The sequence below is a fragment of the Watersipora subatra genome, chromosome 11 (assembly GCF_963576615.1).
Source record: "Watersipora subatra chromosome 11, tzWatSuba1.1, whole genome shotgun sequence".
Classification (NCBI taxonomy): Eukaryota; Metazoa; Bryozoa; class Gymnolaemata; order Cheilostomatida; family Watersiporidae; genus Watersipora; species Watersipora subatra.
Window position 1 is genome coordinate 25782107 of NC_088718.1, and position 27748 is coordinate 25809854.

Consider the following 27748-nt stretch of genomic DNA (forward strand, 5'->3'; position numbering starts at 1 on the left):
CTTGCAGAAGGCATGGAGCACATGCGTGTAAAGTTTGGACGAAATCAGTCATAAAATATGGAAACATAGCGTTTATCCAGACTATTAGACAGACACAATTTCAAAGTTGAATTTATTAATATAGATTGCAGAAAAATATTTGTCATCGGGAAAACAATTCCACCTTTGAACTACCGGTAAATAGTTTGATGGTTATATTTCTCAAGTTTGAAAATTTCACCACACCAGATTAAAGACAGTAAACTACTTCATCACATTTATATCATCTATGTCAGTTATTGGAGTTATTCACCCTCAACAAAATCTATAAAGATAAATATTACTTTGTTGTTCTGTGTGCTTGCGAGCAAACAAGCTTGTCTGTGTGTGCACATGTGTGTGTGTGTGTGTGTGTGTGCGTGTGCGTGTGCGTGTGCGTGTACGCGTGCGTGTGTGCGTGTATGCGTGTGTGTGTGTGCATGTGGGTGTGCATGTGGGTGTGCATGTGTGTGCACGTGTCTGTGTGTGCATGCATGCGGGTGTGCATGTGTGTGGGCGTGTGAGCACATGTGTGTGCATACATGTGTGCATGTGCTAGCCCATATAAAACCTATGCGCTTCCACATGTTTTGGATTGATTTCATCTAAAGTTCCCATGCATATGCTCCTTGCCTTATGGCTAGTTGCTCAAATCATGTGACCAAATTTATAAGGTTTCTGAGAACTATAGCTTCTCAAATATCCATTCGCACGTTTTCTGATAAAAACAAAAAGCGTTCCAGATATCACTGGGCTTATTGCTAGCCCAGAAGTAAGCCAGAAGACAGCCGATTATCGCAAGGTAATAGAATATTGGTCTAGTCTGAATACCCTGAGCTCACGTCCTAAACTTCTTTAGCACTTGCACTCATCATATCTTATTTCATACCAATACATGAACTTTATGGCGGGGATTTTTGCAGAAATTATTTCTGTAGATGGTGTGAAGCAAGCTTTAGAAACGATCAAAGTTTTATAAATACAAATAAATCAGCTGCCTCTCAGCTTTGCAGAATAATCTTTACTATAATAAGATTGGTGTTCCATGACATCAAAATATTCTTATGTAGGAGAAGAGTTGTAAGAACAGACTGCCAGAGCTCCACCCGTTCGTTACCTATGGCTTATTTCATGTGCTAAAACAACCCTACACTCATTTGGCATTCCTAGAACTTATGTTTTCTATGCAAATGTGTCACAATATATCTGATTAGAACATCAAAAATGCGCCTTCCCATGCATAAAGTACAATCGTCGTCAATAAACACATTCATGGGTTGTTTTCATGAAAACAGTGTAGCTATTTGTTTCAGAAATCTGACTCATACTGACGGTTATCTGACTAAAAATAAAAGAATCCCGGGCGCTAATGGTAGTATAAAATTGATGGCTGTATATAAACTACGAGCAAACTTACAAAACCGGCTAGCTTCAGTTTGCATGAAACCAAAAAGATTTCAGTCGCTGACTCTGATAAATTAACCATGAGAAATAAATTATGAAATAAATGAAATATCCAGCTAGTCTATCATTTACATTAAAAAGATCTTGCACAGATTTTCCAATTGATGTTTAAATTGGTCTCCCCTTGCTTCAGTAGACAAAAACAATAAATCTAAAAAAGAGTTTAGAAAACTCAGTTTTACCTCCCACTATAACTATTAAATATTATAGTAACTAGTAACCTGGCAGTCTAGTGCCCCATGAGAGGGCATCATGTGTAGTAAGAATCTGCATAATTATTTCTACATATGGAAAAGTAGCCATTGTAATATCTAAAAATGTCTGCACAATTATTCTACAACGCAGTGAGGTGGTCAAGTGGTGTGGGTCGTAGCATGCCTGACTGTTTAGTTAGATGTGAGAGTTCAAGCCGTGTGCGATACAATCTTTTTTTCCCAATATACCGCTGATGGGTGGTGGTTATACGTGTACTTACAGTTCAGCGCACTGTGAGGGACCATGATGTACAACAATTACATGTACAAGTACTCCAAACTATGGCTATGTGGCTGCATGGCTTAGTGGTAGAGCTCTTAGCTTCGAATATGGCTGTAAAATATCTGGGTTTAGTCCCGTGTGATGCAATCTTTTTCCTAATGTTCTTAGCATAGCTTCAGACTAACGGACAAACGCATATCTTATTATAGTAAAGATGGTTTACCGTTATGGCGGTTTTTTATAGCAAAGACTCAGCAGAGTAAGTGGGAGTCTCACAGAGCCTTATCATTCTACTCAAGTCCTATTGAAGTTCATGATGGAAGTTCATTTTAAGCTTCCCATATCTATTTATAGTGTAGTATGCCTGGGTCTCCTCTAATGTTTTTGGAAGTCCTTACAATCTTTTAGGGCTCTCTGTAGTAGTGTTTTCTTAGAAAGAAAAGATGTTGCCACAATTTTCATCTGTAGTTTTGTATTGCTGTTGTGTCCATTACTCCCAGATTCAATTATGAAATTATATCATAAAATGATAAAGTGAGCAACTTTCCTACGCTTCAAATCACGCCATCAGCTTATTGGTCACAGGAACAAAGGCTGGATTACGATTGGTCGAGTACTCAATGGTGAGCTTTTCATGATCATCTGATGAGATTTCAATACATTTGCATTTAGATTAACTAAAATGCAAATGCCTGACATCGTGTGGCAATCGCTGCTTTATAGAGGACAGATAAAGTCATGTGCAGCTACCCACAGCTGATGAATTTGTTAGTAGTTGTATATCTGTCCCTACTAGGACTACAATACTCTCTGGCTAGTGGTGAGTCATTCCTTCAGCTTATTCAGTTCTAGCATAAGAACAAGTAAAATCAACTAGTTGGTATGAACCAAGGACACAGTAAGAGAGGCTGTTTTAGAGCCGAGGCTAGCTGTTAATTTTGTGGTTTACTTAAAAGCTAACATACTATTGCTACTAGGTGATGATTGATCCTAGAATATTATGTGCTTATCACTTTAATGTCCATGAATGACCCTTGCGAATAAATCAACAGTGCTTTAAAACTCAGCTAACCGCTACAGAGGTACATAGTGGCTTGGCTGAGAATCTGATTTGTCATACAGATATATAAAACTCAGCTAACCGCTACAGAGGTACATAGTGGCTTGGCTGAGAATCTGATTTGTCATACAGATATATAAAACTCAGCTAACCGCTACAGAGGTACATAGTGGCTTGGCTGAGAATCTGATTTGTCATACAGATATATAAAAATATTCTTTTTCTCATCCTTATTAACCCAAGTGAGTGGTAAGTTCTACTCAAGCATGGGTTTCCTATCAGAGACCCGGGAGTACAAGTACTTACCTAAAGACCTTAGTGATCTTTACATAACAGATTCCTGGCTAAGCCACTAAGAAAATCTTCCAAAGCATGAGCCATAATTAAATTCTAAAGAAACCCTCTAAATGGCACAGTGTAAACAGTGCATATCGTAAGTTTTATTAAAACTTTTATGCATTGTGGGTACATCACATCAGCAAACAGAGGAGTCAGAAGCGTTTTCTCTTTTAGCAAGCTAGTTTGAACTTGTCTATGTGTCTATGTATAAAGAACATAATTGCTTTAAAAGTACTCAAATGGTTAAACACTGAAAGTTGGTATGCTTTAGCCCGTTTTCTGTCGCGATAATGTGGCGTTGATGCTTTTGCCGTATTCTTATGTAGGCCTATTTCAGAAACAATAAAATATTTTTTGCATTGTTGTTAGGAATGAGAACAGTATGAGAGTGTTGACAGTTTTATATACAAAAAGCTGAAGCCGATATCACTGTTTCTTTCTCACACAAATTGGTTCATTAATGATGCACCCTTTTGAGCAGATAGAGGCTTTCCAGAATCCTTGCAGAAACATTTCCACGTACATGACAGAAGCAATTTTGTTGGCCACTGAGCGTATCATGTGATGTGGTTATGAGGATAAGTTTTGTCAACTTAGTAAGCTGTCTTCTGTTTATTGGATGACAGGAAGACAGGAGTGATGCCAAATGGCAATTTCAATAGTGATGAAATCAATGGTCCATATTCTGAGGATTGATGAGATAGAGAATGTTGGCGATTTGTGGAATTGCATGAAGTCACAGATCGTTTGCAGCATATTGTATACTTGCATTCATTCAGCCCAATGAAATCTCACGCCAGCAAACAGAAAAGTCAAAAGCATTTTGTCTATTAGCAAGCTAGTTTGAACTAGTCTATGTACAAAGAATATAAATGCTTTAAAAGTACTGCAATGGTTGAAACACTGGAAGAAGACATAGGTAAAACAAATTGTGTTAAGTCTACCAAATGTAAACTGCAAACTGCAATGCTTGTCTCTTCCTCCATATCATGAAATGCTCTTGAAGGTTGACTTGCAACAAAATTCGCATCACAGTTATTTTGTATCAAAAGATTCACCATGTCTTACTCTGCTGTGTTGTAGGTGTAAAATATTTGGTAATGTAATTACAAGCTCTTAAAAGCTCAAAAGCGAACAGTTAATCGCCGCCATCACGAAACTGCCGTAGATTAGAATCTCTTTCCAAAATGGCTCAAATGGAACGTAGCTGAACAAGATGGCTTCTGTTTACACTTTCAGGCAACTTTATTCGTCGAAATATCTTCACAAATATGCTTCATGCATTCAATAAAACCATGTCTATAATTGTCCTCACGCGTCTGTTTCATCATCATTATAATGCTGTTATTTTGAGCACTGATATATCAAACCCCACTGTAAAAATTCAACTTAACTTTTTAACCTTAGCTCGAAGAAGTGCATATCATTCTCTGATAAACAGGACAAACCTGTTGTTCATCTGTGATAGTCGAAAAATGCTGCAGAAATTATTTGCACTATTTGGCAGGAAGTATTGGGTCACATGATCAAATTACGAATAGACGATTAGACCAAGCCAAAACAAAAATAGCGAGCATCTATATTTGGTAAGGGCTCTTCAGTAAAACCCAAAGTGTTTGTCATAAACTAGTGTTACGAGAAGTTTTATATTGAGCCTTTTATTGGCCTTTCAGTTCACTTGAGAACATCACGTGCCAAAAAACTGATCAAACCGTTTGACTACGTCAGAGAAATAAACTGATTCCAGCCTACGGCGGTTTAGTGATGGCGGCGATTAACTGTTCGTTTTTTAGCTTTTAAGAGCTTGTAATCACATTTCTACATATTTTGCACCTACAAAACAGCGGAGTAAGACATAACTGTACTGAAAAATAACTGTAATGGGAATTTTGTTGCAAGTCAACCTTTAAAGAACTTCAAAAAATCTCCTTTGATTGGATCCAAAGCAGAAATTGTTGAATGAGTCTGTTACATCAAACCTGATTACTTTTCCTTAAATTTTCTGTCACCTTTAAACCTACTAAAACGCTCTTTGAATGTGCCATATGATAACGGTTCGATGCAAGGCTTCAGAAGCTTATCTGAAATGAATGAGCTGGTTTTGAAAAGGAAGCCATTGACAGCCGTGCTGTGAGTGTCTACAGCAGGAGTGATCTAATTGAGTAGACTCTAGTTTCTATTCAGGAGCTGATTGTGAATGTTTACAAATCGATGGGTTTGCACAAAGACTCATTCAAAGATTTTGACTTACAAGCAAACCTCTTTAACACTCACTCACCATGCAGTAGTGTTTACTATGGTTTGTTTATAGCAATAGTTTTCTTCTGTGTGAGAGAGGAAAGCTTACTGTAACAGATAGAAAGACAGACAGACAAACAGATAAAAGACAAACAAACAGATAGATAGATAGATGGATGGATATATATATATATATATATATATATATATATATATATATATATATATATATATATATATATATATATATATATATATATATATATATATATATATATATGTATATATATATATATGTATATATATATATATATATATATATATATATATATATATATATATATATATATATATATATATATATATATATATATATACTGGGCACTGGGCACTGGGCGCAATAACACCGGCGCATAAAATGTGGCTTGCCCAAATACCAACAACAATCAACTCAGGTGAGTTGCAGAAAAGTGCGCTATTGGGAACAGCTAAGATCTTGAGGCGAGTGCTCAAACTCCCAGGTCTTTTGTAGGAGACCCGAGTTAGAGCAGAATTTACCACCCATACGGGGTATCCGGGGTGAGGAAACAATTTATATATATATATATATTAATCCCAAGTAGTTATTGGGGTACTGGGCGCAATAACATCGGCGCATAAAATGTGGCTTGCCCAAATACCAACAGCAATCAACTCAGGTGAGATGCAGAAAAGTGCGCTACTGGGAACAGCTAGGATCTTGAGGCGAGTGCTCAAACTCCCAGGTCTCTGGTAGGAGACCCGAGTTCGAGCAGAAACTACCACCCATACAGGTTAACCGGGGTGAGGAATATTTTTATTTTTTTTATTTTATAAATATATATATTATATATATAGAGATAGGTAGATATAGAGAGATAGATAGAGAGATAGATGGATATATAGATAGTTAGACAGACAGACAGACATACAGACAGACAGACAGACAGACAGACAGATAGATAGATAGATAGATAGATAGATAGGTAGGTAGGTAGGTAGGTAGGTAGGTATATAGATAGCTAGGTAGGTAGGTGTATAGATAGATAGATAGATAGACAGACAGACAGGCAGACAGACAGACAGACAGATAGATAGGTAGGTAGGTAGGTAGGTATAGGTAGATAAGTGGATAGATAGGTAGGTATATAGATAGATAGATTGATAAATAGATAGATAGGTAGGTAGGTATATAGATAGGTAGATTGATAAATAGATAGATAGGTAGATAGTTAGGTATATAGATAGATACATTGATAAATAGATAGATAGATAGATATATAGATAGATAGATATACCGGTATAGATAGATAGATAGATAAATGGATAGATAGGTAGATAGGTAGGTAGATAGATAGATAGATAAATAGATAGATAGGTAGATAGATAGATAGGTAGGTAGGTAGGTAGATAGATAGGTAGATAGATAGATAGGTAGATAGAATGATAGATAGGTAGGTAGATAGGTAGGTATATAGATAGGTAGATAGGTAGGTATATAGATAGATAGGTAGATAGATAGATAGATAAATAGATAGATAGGTAAATAGGTAGATAGGTAGATAGATAGATAGGTAGGTAGATAGATAGATAGGTAGGTAGATAGGTAGGTAGGGAGATAGGTAGATAGATAGATAAATAGAATGATAGATAGGTAGGTAGGTAGGTATATAGATAGGTAGATAGGTAGGTATATAGATAGATAGGTAGATAGATAGGTAGATAGGTAGGTAGATAGGTAGGGAGATAGGTAGGGAGATAGGTAGGGAGATAGGTAGATAGATAGATAGAATGATAGATAGGTAGGTAGATAGGTAGGTATATAGATAGGTAGATAGGTAGGTATATAGATAGATAGATAAATAGATAGATAGATAGATAGATAGATAGATAGGTAGATACATAGATAGATAGGTAGATAGATAGATAGGTAGATAGATAAATAGATAGATAGGTAGATAGGTAGATAGATAGGTAGATAGGTAGATAGATAGGTAGATAGGTAGGTAGATAGGTAGGGAGATAGGTAGGGAGATAGGTAGGGAGATAGGTAGATAGATAGATAGAATGATAGATAGGTAGGTAGATAGGTAGGTATATAGATAGGTAGATAGGTAGGTATATAGATAGATAGATAAATAGATAGATAGATAGATAGATAGGTAGATACATAGATAAATAGGTAGATAGATAGATAGGTAGATAGATAAATAGATAGATAGGTAGATAGGTAGATAGATAGGTAGATAGAGAGATAGATAGATAGGTAGATAGGTAGGTAGATAGATAGATAGATAGGTAGATAGATAGGTAGGTATATAGATATATTAACCTTATTATCACTGGTTAATGCTGTTCAAAATAAATTAGACCTTGAGACATCAAATAACACAATAGAAGTATAAAATAAAGAATAGTAAAGCAAAACTATAGAATTTAAATAAAAATTCTTTTTACATAACACTGTTCTGTATTATGGATTGGCAATGCGTTGATGTTTGGCACTAAGTGTAGTGGGTTCCCTAGGGAAGTAGACAGTTGGCTATTCTATCTATAAAATGACGTTAAGCTTGCAAGTCAGATAAATGTTCTTGTGAGATTAATTTAATAGACAAGTTTAAAATTTAGTAAAGTCATTGCTATACTAGGATAGGCTTAGCTCGGGTCAAGGGTTGGATGGATATCGGAAGGAATGAAAACAGGAAGTCATTACTCATAGAAGAATGTCGAAGCTCACTAAACACAAGATCTCCAACAAGATCCGACTACACTACATTGGTTGTTGATGTCTTTGTAGGAAGACATAATTTTCAAAAAGCTGAACAGATAATTCTAGTGTGAGTAATGAAATATTTGGAAATTACATCACAAATTATCAGCAGAATAATCTGGAGTTACAGAGTGATTGATATAATCCAATAGTTGGGAAGACTAATAACATCAAGTTTATTGGCTTTAATCTATTATATTTGATATATTATTGTTCTATTTTTATATTAAGTATTATATTTAGTATATTATACTTAATGTATTATTTTTAATCTATGTATATATTAAACCTAATGTATTTAATGATACTAATTTATTTTCTTTATTATATAATATATAGTGTGTTATATTCAATTTACTGTATTCAATCTCTCCCAACCACTAACCTATTATATTTAATTTCTTATATCCATGTCAAAAATGAAGTAATTATTCAACACACAGCTCACAGTCAGACACCCAGTGGGAAAGGGAGATAACATTATGTTCACCAATTGTAAATACCGCAGATAATGTGATTTTAAGACACTGAATTTGATACCTAAGCATCAGCTTGCAAATATTTGATAGTTTGGTGACTTGATTGAAATGTGCAGGCTACTAAAAAGGATATTATGAGCTTCCATTGTCGGTTTGTCCACAGAAAACTTCCTCATAAGTTTTCCTAAGACCTTGATTTGTACTAAAGACAAGAATAAAGGGTCATTACTAACAGCCATAGGCTCGTAACTGATTTTCCTCTGTTGCAGCCCCAGAAGGATGCCCGCAAGGCAGCTATGGACAGGGGTGGGTTTACAGAAAACCTGAGTTTGGCAAATGCTACTTGTTTGTGAACATCGAGAAGTACTGGGACGACGCAAATGATCACTGCGCACAAATGGGCGGATATTTAGCCACGGTGAGTGAGAATCTCTTTGCTTCCATGGTTGTCATTTTTCTTTCGCAAAAATAGTTCTAAGGAGTTGCCTTATAACTACCGAAGAACCCATGTAACCAATCTTCATGGATTCTACGAACTAGGTTCACAGGCTACTTTTAAACGGCTGTGTTTTGTTCGTTATCAACTTACAAAGTTAGACATACTTTTATAAAGCTGTCATTACAGTGTTACAGAAGACAACATTTTTATTTGTCAATGAAATTGGCTTACGCTCCAGTTGAGAAATGAACTGCGTGTAATCTTTCCTATAAGGACAGCAGTGTACATCCATCACTGCCATTAGATTAAAAAAGAAGATTGCTCCATGCGGAGATTCAAAGCTGTGCCATGCAGCTTGTTAGAATGACACACTAACCACTGCACCACTGATTCCGGCTTCAAGGAATTTAAAATTATTGCGCAATTATCGTACATGGCAATCTTTCACGGCACACCAGACTGCCAGGGTGCTAGTATATCATTATATACGTGTAAGCAATCATTCAAAGACGGAGTAAGCTGTCTGTTTAGCTTACTGCAAGCAGAGGCTGTGTATGTGTTTAGGAGTTAGTGTTACACAAACAATGGCTCTGTAGTTTTGGTTGAGGTGTCTGAGTCTAGTGGTAAAGTAACCTCAATGACTGGATACATTCCCAGTTGCGAAGAGAACAATTTAAGGTTGGATTTCATTCCTGTTACCACACGCTGTCATTTGCAGCACTAAGACCACGGCAGGATTAAGTTAGTTACCATCAATCTAAGACAGCATTAGCAGTTCAGCTAAAGACAATCTTTACTATTGAAAAACGATTTTGAAATTGTATTATTAAAATTGTCAGCCTTGAACTGATATATATTCAAAGTGAGAGATCAAAGTGCTCTTTGGTCATCAAGAGCTATTTACAGTGAGCTGAGGCTATTCTGTTCTTTCTGGACAACTACTGTGGAGCCCCACCCGAATGTCCCACATTAGCCTTGTTTTCACATCCATTCAGACAAGAGCAAGGACATTCTAAACTCTAAAGGAATACCCGATAGGATTTTTTTTATTATTCAAAGGGGAATTTTTGAAAAATTTTCTTTGAGCTTGCTTATTCATTTACCATTTGTTTGATCGGCTGTTCGATTTGAAAAAGAGCAAACAATGCATGTAATTGGGTTTCCTTAGCTTGTTTGCCTTTCTCTATGCTAATTATGCATTGCGTAAAATTCTTAAAAATGGTATTTTATTACATGAGTGTGAGTAAAGTGAAACTGCATCGCTTAAAATAGTTTGTATAGCTGACAGCACCTCCTCACCACAAACTATCCTTTTTCAGCTTTATCAAACCACTATCACTAACCCTGGCCGTGTTTCATACTGTTTCATTTTAAGGCAAATTGTTTCACGATAAAAATCCATGAACGCATTCATACAATTGTCCTTAATGCAAGCGAAGACAAATTCTTGAGTTGTTAATCAGATAAACTGTGACAAATTGATACTAGCAATGAAAGTTGTAAGATTGCCAATTGAGCCTGGCAGTACTAGAAGTGGACATGTTTTTGTACATTAAATAAGCCATAGTGAGTCTGCTCTTTTAAAGGTACGGCCACACATAACAAATTTTTTGTTCATTCTGACCGAAATCACAAAATGAACAAATTATTTGGCCGAAATTCACAGAATTATCTGAGCTGTGCATGCTCACCAAAAATCATCGATGAAACGCTTCAAATTGGCTTAATTGACAAATTATTAGCGAGTATGATTTGAGCAGCTTTTACAATTGGTTATAGTCCAAGACACGTATTACGACACACAAAAGAGTACGAGTGCAATTCAACATAGTACATACGACGCAACTGCCTAGATTGCGTTATAGTTGATTTTTTTATCGTTCAGACGCCATGGCTACAAATCGCTTCTTTTTTAATAATAACAATTTTTTTAGCAGCAAACGTTCCGTTGTAGAAAGAGTTGGCCATCTTTAGCGCAATCATGTCAGTTGCATCCTATGTATCAGGTTGAATTGCGCTGGTACTTTTATCGTGTGTCGAGGTACGTGTCTTGAACTATACCAATGGCAAAAGCTGCTAAAATCGCTATCGCTAAGTTTGTTCAACCAAGTAAAAGCGTTTCGTCGGCGATTTCGGTGTGCATGCACAGCTCAGTCAATTCTGTTCATTTCGTGATTTCGGTCAGACTGACGGATAATTCGTTACGTGTGGTTGTACCTTATTCTTCTCTCACAGGGCATATGTTAGCATCCCGGACTTTAATCAGTGCGACGGTTTGAAAGTTACGAAACCAGAGTTTTTCATAATGTAGTAGATAAATAAGCATTATGTTTGTTTAAACTCTGAACAAACCCAATAACGCTACCCTAACATGAAGCAGGCAGAACCTCTGTGCCTCCCTCACCGTGAGACTGTGTTCTAGTGGTATAGGTTGTTTGAAGGTCAGGTGATTAGGTTCTAGAACACTTGGCTAGCAAACAATAGGCTGGGGGTTCAAATCCATAAAAAGGCCACTGGTGGTGACAGGAATGACATCAAACTTTAATTTGCTCTCCACGACTGGTCATGTCTACAATCCTCAAAGTTCACTTGCCACTGAACCCGAGACGTCCAGTCAATACCACAGAGCCATTGTGTGCACAACACTGACTCTTAGACACATACACATAGACTCTTCTGCCTGCGGTAAGCTAAGCAGACATTATATTTGATCTTTGATACTTGCTCACACAATGCACTCACACAGGCAACTAAACAGGAAGTTATCTACCACTTCTCAGCTCTAGTTGGCAAGAGTCCAGCTATAAGATGATATAACTAGTGTCACGCTTCATTTCCTTTATGTTGCTCGACTAACTATCAGATGAGAAAAATAATTTGTCTCTCATATTCTGACAACAAGTTTAGCTACCATATACTGTCTGGTTTTAACAAGGGTACAAAAAGAACCCCATTGTAAGAAAATATTGTTTCTTTTTTATATTATCGCTTGTTTAAAGCCCTGTGTATACTAGTCAGTAGTCTACTATGAGTTCTTTACAGTTTGATACATGGGTCTAAGATAACTCCTCCCACGCTGATGCTGATACTGATGATGCTGATACTGATGCTCTGCCAGAATAAAACCTGCTGCGTAGTTTTGCTTTGTGTTCATTTACTTCCCATTTATTTAGCATTACAAAACTTTGTTCGATTTGTTCGGAATACATTTAAAGTAGAATTCCAAAATTTTAAGTTGATAAGACAATTAGTTTTTGAGATATGATTGAATCACCTTTTTTAACCCGCTAAAAAAATGGCTGCTGACAGAACATCAGTTTCTAATGACTCACTGATTGACATTGTAAGTAATGAAGGATCAAAATTAGACAAAACTAGAAAGGTTCTCCTCAGCAACAAAAGGTTTGCATTAAAACTATTAGTTTTTTTAATCATAATGAATATACACTCTATAAGACTCAGTGGGCTGCAGTCATTACGTTTCTTCGGTTACCTCTGAAATATCACTTTTTTAGAAGAGAGTAAAAAAAACTCTATTTAATCGATTTGATTTCTGGTATTTTCTTGGAGGTCTACAAGTTGCTTTGGGTTTCAATATGATATTCAGCTCAAAAAGATTTATGTTATTCAAAGCACTTTTACAATCGAATGAAAGTTGTAAGTAAGGTCTAAGATCGAAGGATCTGCTTGTATATACAAGCTCTGCTGAATGTCAAGCTTCGCACGGGTAATAAATTGATTTTTGCACAAAAAATCATTTTTAATCAGCATGTACAACATTTACCATTCTAACTTTTAAATGAAGGTGTTTGTTTATTTCTCTGTGAGTGTCCGCCCATTGCATGATTTAAATATTTTGAAAGCTCGAGACTAAAACAACTGGTTGAAAAATATTTCTTACTCCTCATGTTACACATTCGCTCAGGATTTAAAACGAGTTTACAGGTAATGTAGTTGCCATTGGCTAAGCTTCTTTACCCAATGAATTTGAGTAGTTTAAATGGTTTTAAATATATTTAATAAAGTGTTTGTCGTTACAGTTTTTTATTTATATATTTAATTTTTTTAATTTAATGAGTGTTTTTGAGATGGCTGACACCTACTTTTGTCATTTTCAGACCATCTAAGGGATAGACAAATGACGCATTGTCCATTTTTTAGGGTGTAGGGCTCACCAATATATAAAATATGTTGAGATATAATAATATCATCAACCAATGTTTTATACAATGTAAAATGTCTAATGAATTTTATTGTCGCATGCAAAGTTTATTATATGAAACTAAAAATAAAAATTTTCTAAAACTTGATATCATTTGAAAAGTGCTTTTTGCAGTAAATTTAGGAAAAATATCAAATAGCAGTAAAGGCGTTTAAATGTCAAATAATTAGCAAGTAATAGCTAAATAAAGTCTGTTCTACTACAATGATTACTATGAAAAACTATTTGCTGATGCAATTAATATAAACTGACAAACAGCAAAATAAAAGTCATAAATATGTTGAATTAATAAAAACAATGGTACACAGGAATGTGTATAAAAAAGGTTACTGTTGCAGACAAAGTTATTCATCATAACTTTGAATACAATGGTACAGGTACAACTGAGATATCAGAATTAAATGCATCACTGAAGTGCATGACGGTAAACAATGTTCTTCGTCTGATCGAGCAGAGGTAGAATGTATAGGCCATTTCTGCTGCCTACATGAGATAAGGCCTAATACAACTGTTCATGTGAACAACATGGTTTTAGGAGGTGAATGTGACAGTTTTTACTGTTCTACCTTGGAATTTGTTAGAAGTCATTGCAAATGAAAGTCAATTAGAAATTCGAAGGTGTTTAAATTGAGACAGAAAAGAGTTAACAATCCTGGTCAACTTTACTCTCTAGAATACTTTACTCTTAGTTCTGTCTGCTTTTGATTACGAAATTAATTCCAAGAATTCTAGCCAAATGTTACATGTAAAGTTCAACCAGATGTGCATTTTTAATCAACTGGCCTGCTGCCTTCGATATAGAGAATGTTACGACTTTATTCAACTGGCCTGCTGCCTTCGATATAGAGAATGTTACGACTTTAATCAACTGGCCTGCTGCCTTCGATATAGAGAATGTTACGACTTTAATCAACTGGCCTGCTGCCTTCGATATAGAGAATGTTACGACTTTAATCAACTGGCCTGCTGCCTTCGATATAGAGAATGTTACGACTTTATTAATTAAAGGTTCGAAGAAGAGTCAGAATCAAATTGAAAAACTTTCTCTTCAAAACTGTTACTCATTTAAGAAAGTATGTCACATGCCTACATGTTGATTTAATTTAGTTTTCTGTCAGTGATTATTCTATGACATCTGGTTGCATGTTTCAACTAGATAATAAATTAATCTTATGACGCTACCAACCTGCTCTTCAATCGACAGTTTTTGTAGCTGATCACAAAAAAAACCTTGTAATTAATGTAAACTTCAGCAGAAGTTACACCTGTAGCACTTAATGTAAACTCCAGCAGAAGTTACACCTGTAGCACTTAATGTAAACTCCAGCAGAGGTTACACCTGTAGCACTTAATGTAAACTCCAGCAGAAGTTACACCTGTCTTCCGTAAAAAGCAACTTTATGGCTTAAAAGGAGATTTAACAATTTATAAAAAATATTTGACATATGACATGAAATTTGAACAAATATTCGATTCACTATCCAAAGCTAACATGAACATATGAGGCTCAAAGTTTTTAAAACATTGTTGGGAAAAAAGAGACAAGCAAGAATTAAAATTACATTTAAGCTTGAAAAAATAAAATAAAAATTTATGTTTTAAGTGAGACTAAGGTACTCTACGCATATTTCTTATCTCCTTTTCCTTTGCCTGTAAGGCTATTTGTTGCTGAGTTGCCATATACTCTCGCATACATATACACATATTTACATGTACATTTATATACGTACATAGATGTATATAAATATGTACGATATTTGTATGTATTATATATATATCACATGTATATATTACATATATACGTATATGTCAGTACATATATATGTGAACTTTTTACAATATATATAACATATACATATCTTTAAAAAATTATAGAGCTATTTAAAAATTCATTATATAATATGTATATGTGTAATATGTATGCCTATATATAAATGTATATGTAATATGTATATGTCTATATAAATGTAAATGTAATATGTATGTATAAATGTATATGTTATACGTATATAAAATATGTATATGTAAAAAGTGTATGTAACTGTATGTAGGAATAGTTTTTGATGGTTTTGACATACAGAGAAAAGTTCAAATCATATTAACTTTTCTTGTGAAAGTTTGATTGGATATTATAGAACTACAATATATGTTAACTTGGTGACCTTTGATTGAAGGTAAACAGCGCTGCCATACAAAACTATCTAGTTGAAAGGATCAATACTCTGGGCCTAGGTAGGAATGGTTACTGGATAGGCGGGCATGACAGGCATGGAGAAGGCAACTACATGTGGGCATCAGGTAAGAGTTCTTCTAGACCATCTATTATCAGATGTAGTATTGATCAATTCTTCACACGAGTAACTATTCTCGGCTGTCAAATTGTTGCAAATCAATACCGCAAGAAATGCTTTGAAAAAACACAAATAAAGTTATTTAAAAGTAACTATTCTGTTTAACGTTAAAGACACATAATACATTACAGACAATAAATTTTCAAATCATCAGCTACTATAGCAGGCTTTACAAGGTCTCTTTTGGCAGAGACACATTTTTGTCTCGAAGCAGGTTTGCAATCAATATATTTTAATCTGGAAACTGCCTAGATTCTCCATAGAGAAACACTTGTAAGTTTGAGTTAGTAAGCTGTGAGTTCTAACGCTTAGCAAGAGAAAGATGAAGCAATTCCTTGTCTTTTTGTTTCTATTACTAGCATTGCACTCAGTAATCACATTTAGAGTGACACCAGCTCACTACTTGTCACTACCTGTCATGTTAATGATATGGTGCAATAACAAGTGAGTTGGAAGCCGACACGAGCAAGTCCCTAGAGTTTGTGTGAGTCAGTGAGTGAATAATCAAATGGTGACTGACCAATGTTGAACTTGACTGTCGCTGTTTATACCAGGTCATGACAGTGTCTATTAACCGCTAATCTATCTGTTGAAGGAGATCAACTAGTTATTCAGTTAATATAAAATTCAATTAAATAAAAAAATCAACAAAAAGCAAAGAAAATAAAAAAATGTTTGTGAAGGTGTAAATCATTGTTTTAAACCTGTTCAGGTGTAGCTTAAAGCTGATATAAGGAACTTGCTAAAATAGGTGTCCACCCACAGGGATATTAAGAGCTGCGTATTATTGCGCTTAAGCAGTGGTATGCACTATGTGGTGCGCCAGTGTAAATGGAATACTAGTTTTTATAGATAATAATGCATCCCACTTTACGGAGTGGGACAGATATTTACATGTATATCTATTTATATTTATAGATTTAGAAGCCATTGCTGGTCATCCAATGAGCCATGAAAAACACAAATATCATTTCCAAATTAAGCAATAAGGGATCTCTTGAAGTTTTGCTATGGGTTTCAGTTTAGTGCTGATTTGTACATATTGGTAAAGTTTGGTACAGTTTGGTACAGTTTGATACTGATCGACACAGTTTGATACAGATTGACACAGTTTGATACAGAACGGTACAGTTTGATACATATCGACACAGTTTGATACAGATCGGTACAGTTTGATACAGATCGACACAATTTGATACAGATCGACACAGTTTGATACAGATCAGTACAGTTTGATAAAGATCGGTATAGTTTAATACAGATGGACACAGTTTGATACAGACCGGTACAGTTTGATACAGATCAACACAGTTTGATACAGATCGACACAGTTTGATACAGATCGACACAGTTTGATACAGATCGACACAGTTTGATACAGATCGACACAGTTTGATACAGATCGACACAGTTTGATACAGATCGACACAGTTTGATACAGATCGACACAGTTTGATACAGATCGGTACAGTTTGATACAGATCGACACAGTTTGATACAGATCGACACAGTTTGATACAGATCGACACAGTTTGATACAGATCGGTACAGTTTGATACAGATTGACACAGTTTGATACAGATCAACACAGTTTGATACAGATCGACACAGATCAACACCCTTAGACACACTTCGACACACTTCGATACACTTCGATACAGTTCGATACAGTTTGATACAACATGGTACAGTTTGATACAGTTTGATATAGTTTGATACAGTCTGATACAACATGGTACAGTTCAGTACACTTACGTGTCAGTTAATTTGAAAAGGTAATGAAAACAATCAATAAAGTACTCATACAGCACACTATTTCATAAGCTCATCTGTAAAATAAAGAACTTTATACAAACACAGCAACCAAATGCTGCTATAAATCTGCTATCATAAACTTAACAAGACAGAGCTGCTTTTACTTTGTATGATAACATACATAAAGTGAACTAAACAAGTTAGAATCATTGAGAAAACTACAGATAATTAGCTGAGCACATGATTTTGTAAAACCACTTAGTTAGTAACAGGGATGGAAATCAAGCAGCTCGGAAAAGTAGAAACAAATACTAATCAGCAAAAAGTCTTCAGCGTTTATCTTAAATATTGAAATAATAAACATTTAAATATTTTTCTGGTATTTAGGATAAATTAAAACTTTTCTAGAAAGTCAGTTTTTTTTCAATGCAATTCTATTTTGTATTATCACTTATCAGGTGCCTTTGTTGGAATAAATTCACCACATAGACTTGCATTTTTTGCTAGAGCCATGAGAGGGCAACTTCTACAAAATTAAACTATGCAGTTTACAGGATATACATCAGGTTGGTAATTCAAACAGACCATATTAATGTCATATTTTATTAATAATAAACATGCTTGCCAGTCTGATGCACTGTGAGAGATTGGCATGAGTAATCCGTATATGATAATTATCCGATGATAGGTAAAGGCTGCAGAGTGGCATAATAGTAGGATGCTTGTGATTGAATCTGAGGCCCTGGGTTCGATTCTTGTTTAAAGCAGTTTTTTCCTAATGCTCTTGGCATGACTTTTGACAAATGGATGAACACTACTCTTATTATAGCAAAGATTAAAAAATGTTTTACCCAAACTAATGAAAATATAAATATATTGTACACGGTATTAAACCTTAAGATATTAATTCTGTGTTTGCCGTATGACTTGCTTTTACCAGCAGTGTTTTTCATGTTTTTGGGAATTTTCTTGCACATTCACTAAATGTTTTCATTCACATTTAAAGAGATATCTAGTCACGCAAAAGTATGTCATAGTTATTCTATATAAACCATGAGCAATACAGAAGCTATTTTTGGTTAGCTCTTAAGAGTTCTTTGGTCATACACAACTAGATCTATTGTATAGACCTGTCGCTATAATCAACTTGTTTCTACTATATAAACCTGCCACTGTAGTCAGTTTGTACCTATTCATCTTTGTAATTAAGCACAGACTGTTTTTCTTGGTTTCTAGGAGTTCCATGGTCATACACAAATTGGGCATCGGGAGAGCCTGACAACTCTTGCCCTATTTTCTGCAGAAACAATGACTGCATCTTGTTGAGAACGAATCAGCAATACAAGTGGATGGACTACCCATGTTCCTCAACTCGATATCATTACTACTTCATTTGTGAATATGGTAAGTTATAACGTTCTTAATTTTGCAATTCAACTTACAGAGATTTTAAAAGAGTAATCTTGTTTATGATAACATTGCACAATAGACATCTCTATTGGTCTTTGAATTTTTTAGAAACAGTGAAAGGTTCAATAAATAAATTTGCTTTTTTATTTAGTTACACATAAATATGGTAGAAAGCATATTGAAAGTATTTCTTCATACATACAATGTACCATATTCTATGGGCTGATATCTGTGAGTTTTAAAAGTTTTTTGCAGCAAGATGTACAAACTTTTTTTTCAATAGCTATGAGTAACTTTAATTTTTTTGTAGACTACACTCCACCAACGACAACAACAACCACCACCACACCAGTTACTACCACAAAAACATCTACAACAACGAGTACATCCACTACTACTACAACACCAATTACCACCCCTACAACCACAACACCCACAACTACTCCTACAACACCATCACCTACTACTACAACAACCACACCAACTACCACAACAACCACACCTACTACTACAACAACCACACCCACTACCACAACAACCACAACTACTACTACAACAACCATGCCCACTACCACAACAACCACACCTTCTACTACAACAATCATGCCCACTACCACAACAACAACACCCACCACTACAACGACCATGCCCACTACCACAACAACAACACCCACCACTACAACAACCATGCCCACTACCACAACAAACAATCTTACTACAACAACTACCTCCATTAATATAACAACCACTTTAACTAACATCACTACGAATTCAACAACTACACCAACCATAGTTGTTCCTACAACATCTGATGTCTACACTAAAACAAGAACAACATCTATTATCACAAGCAAACCTGAGGCACCAACAACCGTTTCTTCTTCCACAACAAATCAGGCCGCCTCAACTCCAAAATACATTGTAATCAAACACGCACCTAAAGCAGACAGTGTTGGAACAGAAGAAAAGGCAAGCTCAGGTAAGCAACAAATACTTTCCACTTTTTTAAGTGCAGATTTAAGGCTGGTTCACACTACATCGCCGTATGTGGGTGTTAATCACACAGTAGTTTGGTGATCGTCCGTAATAACAATGTTCACACTATCATAAACCCATCCATGTTTACATCAGCAAATAGTTTATGGTATAGCGTTATCATTATACAGTGCTATCATGGAAACGATGGAATACTAAATCCGCGGTAACTGTCATGGAAGAAAATTTAGATTAAGCACTCCACGACAGCCAATCATCGAACAGGCTGTCGTGGATCACAGGCTGTCGTGGATCACAGGTTGTTGTGGCTTGACTAACTATCAAGAGAGTTTGACAGCTAAAATCTATTCCAATATATACGCTTTGCTTCGACAACGCCATCGTTCCTCTGTGCACATAGTCGACGAATAATCGCCGAAAGGACAACTCCGACGTATAGCGATATAGTGTGCGCCAATCTTTAAAAAACAGGTTAACTTTTAGTGGAAAGTTGAAACGAGCTTCTTGCATCATTTATATACCGAGAGATTCTATTAGGTAGAATGTTTGCTGCACTAGTTGAAGGTTATGACCGAGGCCAGTGTAAAGTGGCAGCCAATCATCTTAAATTATTGATTAATTCTTGTCAATTATGACCGTGCATGTACGTCGCATCAGAGAGCAATGTAGCGGAGCAACAAGCTTTTATTATTTTAATAGTTCTCTGTTTCGTAACCTTTGAAGCATTTCCATTAAACCAAACTTCTCTATTGAACCTCTCAGTGAATAAAATGTTATGACACTGACATCCATGCAATATAAACACAAGCTGTTGAAGGAAAAAACATGTTCTTAATCGACTAACCAGAACAAAAAGAAAAATAAAAGTGAATAAAGCTGCAAAAAATTGAACTTTTAGTTTTAAAAAACGCTATTAGTGTTATGTTTAATGGCAATCAGGTGCGCCATGAGAGATTGTCATGTGTAAAAACTCTGTGCACAATTATTCCTAAATGCAACAAGGTGGTCTAGAAGTAACATGTCTGTTTGCTATGCTGAATCTCCTAGTTGAAATCTTGTGCGATGCAGTGTTTTTCTTCACTTTTAAGCGTGGCTTTGACGGATACAGCTTTTATTATAGTAAAAATTGCTTCGAAAGAGAGAATTTCTAAAAAAGATTCATTAAGTGGGAATTTGATTTGCTTGAAATATTTCGACTGCAGATGGGAATAATTAGTTTGTCTGTCAAAATTAGTGTCAAAGCTAATCATATCAGCTCACCACCTCACCACAATAAAGTTTAAGTTAATTCTTAAAAATGACATTCTTGAAAATGATATTCTTGAAAATGACATTCTTGAAAGCTGATCTTTAGAGAAAATACAAGTAGCTTAACAAAAAATTGATCTTAGCTGTTGTAAATTTATGGAAAAGATTTCTGCTTGAAATGAAGTTATTGTTAATAAAGTAATAGAAATATAATTAAAGTCAGTAAACTAAAGTATGCTAGGTATTTAATAATAGCTCAGTTTGTCACCTTACCGTATTCAGAGTGTGGGTAAAAACAAATGTATTTCAACTTTTAAATCTAACTCACTGTTGCTGTCTTAAAAATAGCCTTTGTTTTTTTAAACTCTTACAGCAAGTTTACTGTAGTCTACTAGTATGTAATATCTAGTCATGCCTGTATTTCCTTCCAAAACTACTCACTTTAGTTTCATAGAACTCTATTTTATAATTAGCTAGCAGGCTACCCTGGCAGTCTAGTGCGCTGCGAGAGATCATCAGGTGTAATGTAATAACTATACACATAGTTATTACACCTGATGATCATCAGGTGTAATAACTATATGTATAGTTATTACACCTGATGATCATCAGGTGTAATAACTATATGTATAGTTATTACACCTGATGATCATCAGGTGTGACAATAAAGCGCAGAGAATAAGTATGTGCACAAGACACGTAAGTATACAACACAAAAGGTGAATGATTGGTCAGGTGGTAGCGTGCTCGGTGCTGTAGCAGAATGTTGTGGGTTCGAGTCCTGCATGATGTAAGTTTTTTTCTCAAAGTCTAACCGTTGCTTTGACAGACTATAGATTGGCGAACACCGCTCTTATATAGCAAAGGTTGAAACTGTAAGTTTAGCTTTCGATCTGTACTTCAAATAAACTCCTGCTATTTCACAACTAGCAAGGCTCACATTTTACTTCTTGATCCACGTCATTTTTATGCAACAGGTTTAAATGTTTTGGTAAGATGCACTTCCAGTGACTTTGCAAACTCTCTCAGACAAAGTATCCGTTTGATTCCAAAAAATTCAATTCCCAGTTGTGACAGTTTGCTGCTGCAAGGATGGCATCTGGTGGTCTGCAAAAATTCTAGATGTTTTGCTTTACATTAATTGTTATTATTTGCTTGACTCTGAAATCTCATGTACACTTTAGGTAAACCAGAAAAACAACTGGGAGGTGGCAAGAGTTTTCGCTATGGTGAGTCGAGCTATTTATTTGAGTATATGAAATGTTCTTGTTGTAAAACACATAGAAACATGACACATCTAGTCACACTCATGACAAATAGACATAAATGAAAACATTAGTACAGTGTTACCATAAAATACTTGAGTAATACATGTAGCCTCATATAACTAAATTATTGTAATTATGTACATGAGTAATACAGATAACTGCATATGACTGAAGGCTGATTTACACTGACATGGACACAACTTTTGTAGTTCCATCTTGTGAAACCATTTGACAAACACGTTTATAGTTGACAATATGCCACATGTTTACTTTGTGTCTTTTTTGATGACGTGTAATATGAAACAAGCAATAAAATTAATGATCAGTGTAGCTATTTATTACATATTTTATATTCTGTAAAAAATAATCAATTTTATCATTATTTCTCTCTGTATTTGTCGTAATATAATCTATATATAATATTCAATAGTAACAAACTCTTCTTTTGAGTATTTACATATCAAAGAATGTAAATATGAATGACTGACTTGTTCATATCACAAGAATAACCCCAAAAATGAAAAGACAATTCCAATTTATACTTGTAAACTGTTGCTTACCATTTGCTTGAACTGAGACTGCTTCATAAACTGTTTGCAATATAAATAGCTTTTACAGCATAATTTAGCAGTAGACAGTTTAGTTATATTAAACTGATCATAAATCACCTTATATAGATGTTTTTACCTGACTAAAATTGAATCAAACATGACTAGTTTTATTGAGCGTGTTTTCTAACAAGTCATTCTTCATCGCAATCTAACTAAAATAAACTCAGCTTAAGTTTACTTCATACTTGACTTACTTATATACAGTCGTATTCCTTTGACAGCATAGCATGACTCTATATATTACACCTTTTCTGCAGATATCCTTTCCATCAGCTTGGCTGTCGGAGTCATAATCCTTGTCCTCATAATATTCTTCGTCTACCGGAAACGAAGGTAAGCGCAAAAGGAAATATGTTCTCGGACTGCAACTGTCAACAAGCAAAACTATTTATGAAGATTATATAACATCAAAAATTAAAAGGCTGGTTTACACTGTGTCGCAGTATATCCAATTTTACAATACATTGGTGATCGTCTGTGATAATGAAGACCACCCAAATCCGTATCCCACACCCATCTGGGTTTACATCAGTGAATAGTCTGCAGCATAGCGTTACCATTCTACAATACAGTCGTCGAAACAATAAAACACTAGTCCTGCAGCAGCTATCATGAAGGGAAACAAGGTGTCATGTAGCTATCATGAAGGTCACATGATCTGAGACAGCCAATCACCATCGCCGAAGTGGTGCACATTTTACTGGCTGTCGTGAATGCTTGGCAAAATATTGGGAAAGTTTGAAATCTGCAATCTTTCCTGACATGTCTGCATTGCCTCGGTGATGTCATAGTTTGCAGTGGACATAGCCTACGGTGGACATAGTCTACGGTGGACATAGTCTACGGTGGACATAGTCTACGGTGGACATAGTTTACGGTGGACATAGTCTACGGTAGACATAGTTTACGGTGGACATAGTTTACGGTAGACATAGTCTACGGTGGACATAGTCTACGATGGACATAGTCTACGGTGGACATAGTCTACGGTGGACATAGTCTACGGTGGACATAGTCTACGGTGGACATAGTTTATGGTGGACATAGTCTACGGTGGACATAGTCTACGGTGGACATTGTTTACGGTGGACATAGTCTACGGTGGACATAGTCTACGGTAGACATAGTCTAAGGTGGACATAGTCTACGGTGGACATAGTCTATGGTGGACATAGTCTACGGTGGACATAGTCTACGAATAACTGTCGAGAGGACGACTCTGACATACTGCGATGCAGTGTGTACCAGACTTTATTTGTGTTCAATCTAGTGTCTATGCTAAGGTCCTCTCTTGTGTCTACTCTTGTGTCCACTATCATATTTTTGGTTTTGTCTTCTCTTGCTCCCACTTTCACACTCACTCTTGTGTGTACTCTCATGCACACAGGTGTCTCAATTATTTCAGTCACATTTGTAGCTATCCCTTTTTCAAATTTTTATTCACTGTCACCTCCACTCGCACAACCATTTTTTGCTCCTTCTCAGGTCCACTTTTGTGTCCACTTCAAGGCTCAGACACAACTAACTCTGTCAGCAAATTGACATCAATTCTACAAACTCAATTCATTTGTACCGAAAGGTTTTTTTACACATCATCCTTCGAGTTTTGCTTAAAAACTAATCACATTTTGCACTATCCTCTGAGCTATTTTTGTTGTTTGCAAAAACCTGAATAGCGTTTTAGTTATAAAAATTTATCAATAATTACCACATTTCACATTTAGCTTCATATTTTCAAACAAGCTTTGTTATTGATTGTCTGCTCCTGCATTAGTAAATTCGATGGTATTTTTATATTTTTGTAGTTTTCTGATTCCCACTAGGCACGTTAACGGACAGGGTTGTTTCATATTTTCAAGCAAGCTTTGTTAGTGATTGTCTGCTCCTGTATTAGTCAGTTTGGCGCTATCTCCATCTTTTTGTTACTCTCTGATTCCCACTAGGCACGTGCACAAACAGTATTAGACTTGACTAGTCACTGATTGGTTGGTTTCTACTTTAGATGACTGATTTAATAATGCATGAAATGATTCACATAAAACATCCGGACACTATTTGTAGTGAATAAGCGGAAGTAATTTTGTACTACAAATAAACTTTTAGCGTTTCTTTATAGAAGCCAGCTGATTTAATCTTGTGAGCTGTTCAGATCTTTGTTTCAAATGACTGATCATCTTACTTTAATCTTTGTTTATCTTCGTAGTAATTAATAGGTTGGCTTAACAAGAGCAGACAGGAAGCAGAGATAGGTATCAGATTCATTCAGGGTAATGATCATTGATAGCAGACTTTATGTCATCACTGATGTGGAATTATGTGTTACTTTCTGACACCTGTTACTGCATGCCTGTAAAACTGCAACGCTAGAAGTTTAACTTTCATGTATAAACGAATAGATGTTAAAGAAAGGCAGCAGTTATATGACAAATGGCAGCAGCGTAGGGGAGAATCAGCGTAGGGGAGAATCAGCGCAGGGGAGCCCCTAGCGAGGGGCCCCTTTGCTCCCCTTAGCATTAAACTACATGGTTGCTTAAATCTTATGCTGCAAAAATTATGCGGTTATTTTATATAACCGCATAATCTTATGCGGTTATATAAAATATTTACCTTCACAATGTTTTTCCCTTTTTACACGAATTCAGTTGGCTCATAGTCACATTTCTTAATGCTATATAAGCGTTGCAATGCCTTCCCAGCATGTCATTGTATTCTTCTTTTGTGACCTGATTATCAGTCACATGGCTGGAGCTCACCATCAGCAAAAGTTTTAGTTGAAAGAAAAACCATAGTTCAAAGTCAAAACGTTTGTAACCAAACACTTTGAGTCTCACTCAATTTGATTGGACAGCTTAGTGCTAGCACTCAATTGGATTGGACAGTTTAGTACTAGCGCTCAAGTAAATTAAACAGTTTAGTACTAGTGCTCAATTTGATTGGACAGTTTTGTGTTAATGCTTAATTTGATTGGACAGTTTGATACTAGAGCTTAATTTTATTAGACAGCTCAGTGCTCACGAATACAATTGTCACATTCGTGTATTTTTGCCAGTTTGTTAAAAAAATTTTGGTTGGTCAAACGCAATCATGCAAAACAACACAGAAAATCAAAGAATAATGTATATTAACTATTTTAAAGGCAATGCTTTCAAACTGATTTTATTGGTATTTTTTATTCATGAAAATCATCTTGTTTTTCTCCATTGTTTTCCCATTCAGATCCACATTGCCACACCTTGTAGAGTTTAGTTGTTTAGGTTGAGATACTAACTGTGCCTGTGGACTAGTGGTCTAGAACACTTGACCTGCAAATGACAGTTTGGGGTTCAGTTCCCTAAAAAGGTCACTGGTGACAGGAATAACATCCAACCTTAAGTTGCTTTCTACAACTGGGCATGTCTCCAGCCAGTTTCCTTGCCACTGGACTCCGACATGTCCAGACAAGACTACAGAGTCATTGTCTGTATAACAATACTGTTTTAAACACACACAGCTTCTGCTTGCAGTATGCTACACAGGCATCACACATCATCTACAAGGGATTGCTTACACATTAAGGATCAGTTATACATTATTTCTTTTAAAATAAAAAACCAAAGTCTAATAAGTATTGTCAATTTTTACAGAATCAATTCTGGCAGTTTGCAATGCAACCCACCCCCTTCTTACCCAATTGATGATATAACCTATGGTTCTAACCACTATGATAATCCACTTTACGATGAGTCAACGATTCAAAGGGAGCCCAACCAAGCGAGCGTTGAGCAGTGATCTAAGGCTAAAGTCGTGAGAGAATTTTGACCTATATAAGGCTAACTACACACAAAACTCTCTCAATCTGTGTTTATATTAGAACTTTTCTTACTCTATTGTTTTTTTCTAAAAAGAATAATATTTCGCTGCATAATAAACATTTTTGATACCCCAATGTGTCAGTTGTCTTCTCATAAAATGTGTTTATGCGGGTGAAAGAACCACCTGAAGGGACCAGGTAGTGTATATTTTTTTGCATCTACCTGATTCATCTCTGCTTTAAACCTTATCAAAAAATATGCAGTATTAGCTATTATTTTAACAGTTGTGTATATAATTTTTATAGCAAAACCACCTATTTTATATAAAGTAAATATATTTTGGAGCCTGTATTCTATTTTTATATGTTTTCAGGAAGAAAAGCAATTTGATATTGTTGCTCAAATAAAGTGCTTCAACATGTTTATAATGTTTCAATGCTTGACAACTACAGCAGGTATAGACAAGCATAGCAGATACGGTCAGTAGATACGATGGTATAACTAGCACTGCAGGTAGGCTATTGTCATATATAAAGCACTAACACCCTGGCCGCCTTGAGAAATGTCAGATGTTCCAATAATACACAGAATAACTACGCACAATAATGCACAATACTTGTACAGCTCTTGTAGGGAAATAATCAAGGTGTCAGGTGGATATGTTGCGTGTTGCAGGTTCAAATCCTCTGTGAAACTATCTCTTTTCTCAACATCAAACTTTGCAGTGCTGAATATTGTCTAAGCTGTTTGGAATTTTAGTCGAAAGTCAGGAGAGGAAAACTCATAGGCTTGCT

At 35.6% G+C, this 27748-nt stretch overlaps 1 protein-coding gene across 1 annotated transcript; it reads left to right on the plus strand.

Moving 5' to 3' along the window:
• Positions 1-2636: 2636 nt before the first annotated feature.
• On the plus strand, positions 2637-27382 carry LOC137408465 (hepatitis A virus cellular receptor 1-like). Its single transcript, XM_068095004.1, has 8 exons — positions 2637-2779; positions 9133-9281; positions 15699-15822; positions 18867-19034; positions 19351-20019; positions 22469-22513; positions 23421-23496; positions 26787-27382. The coding sequence occupies exons 1-8, from the start codon at positions 2698-2700 to the stop codon at positions 26929-26931; spliced, it is 1458 nt and encodes a 485-aa protein (XP_067951105.1). The 5' UTR covers positions 2637-2697; the 3' UTR covers positions 26932-27382.
• Positions 27383-27748: the final 366 nt, after the last annotated feature.

What these genes read in the sequence shown, in the direction of transcription:
- LOC137408465 (XM_068095004.1), top strand. Translation starts at nt 2,698, where the DNA reads ATGTGCAGCTACCCACAGCTGATGAATTTGTTAGTAGTTGTATATCTG. An exon ending in AGAAGAAAAGGCAAGCTCAG is followed by an intron (nt 20,020 to 22,468) that starts GTAAGCAACAAA and finishes TGTACACTTTAG; the next exon opens with GTAAACCAGAAAAACAACTG. An exon ending in TTCGTCTACCGGAAACGAAG is followed by an intron (nt 23,497 to 26,786) that starts GTAAGCGCAAAA and finishes CAATTTTTACAG; the next exon opens with AATCAATTCTGGCAGTTTGC.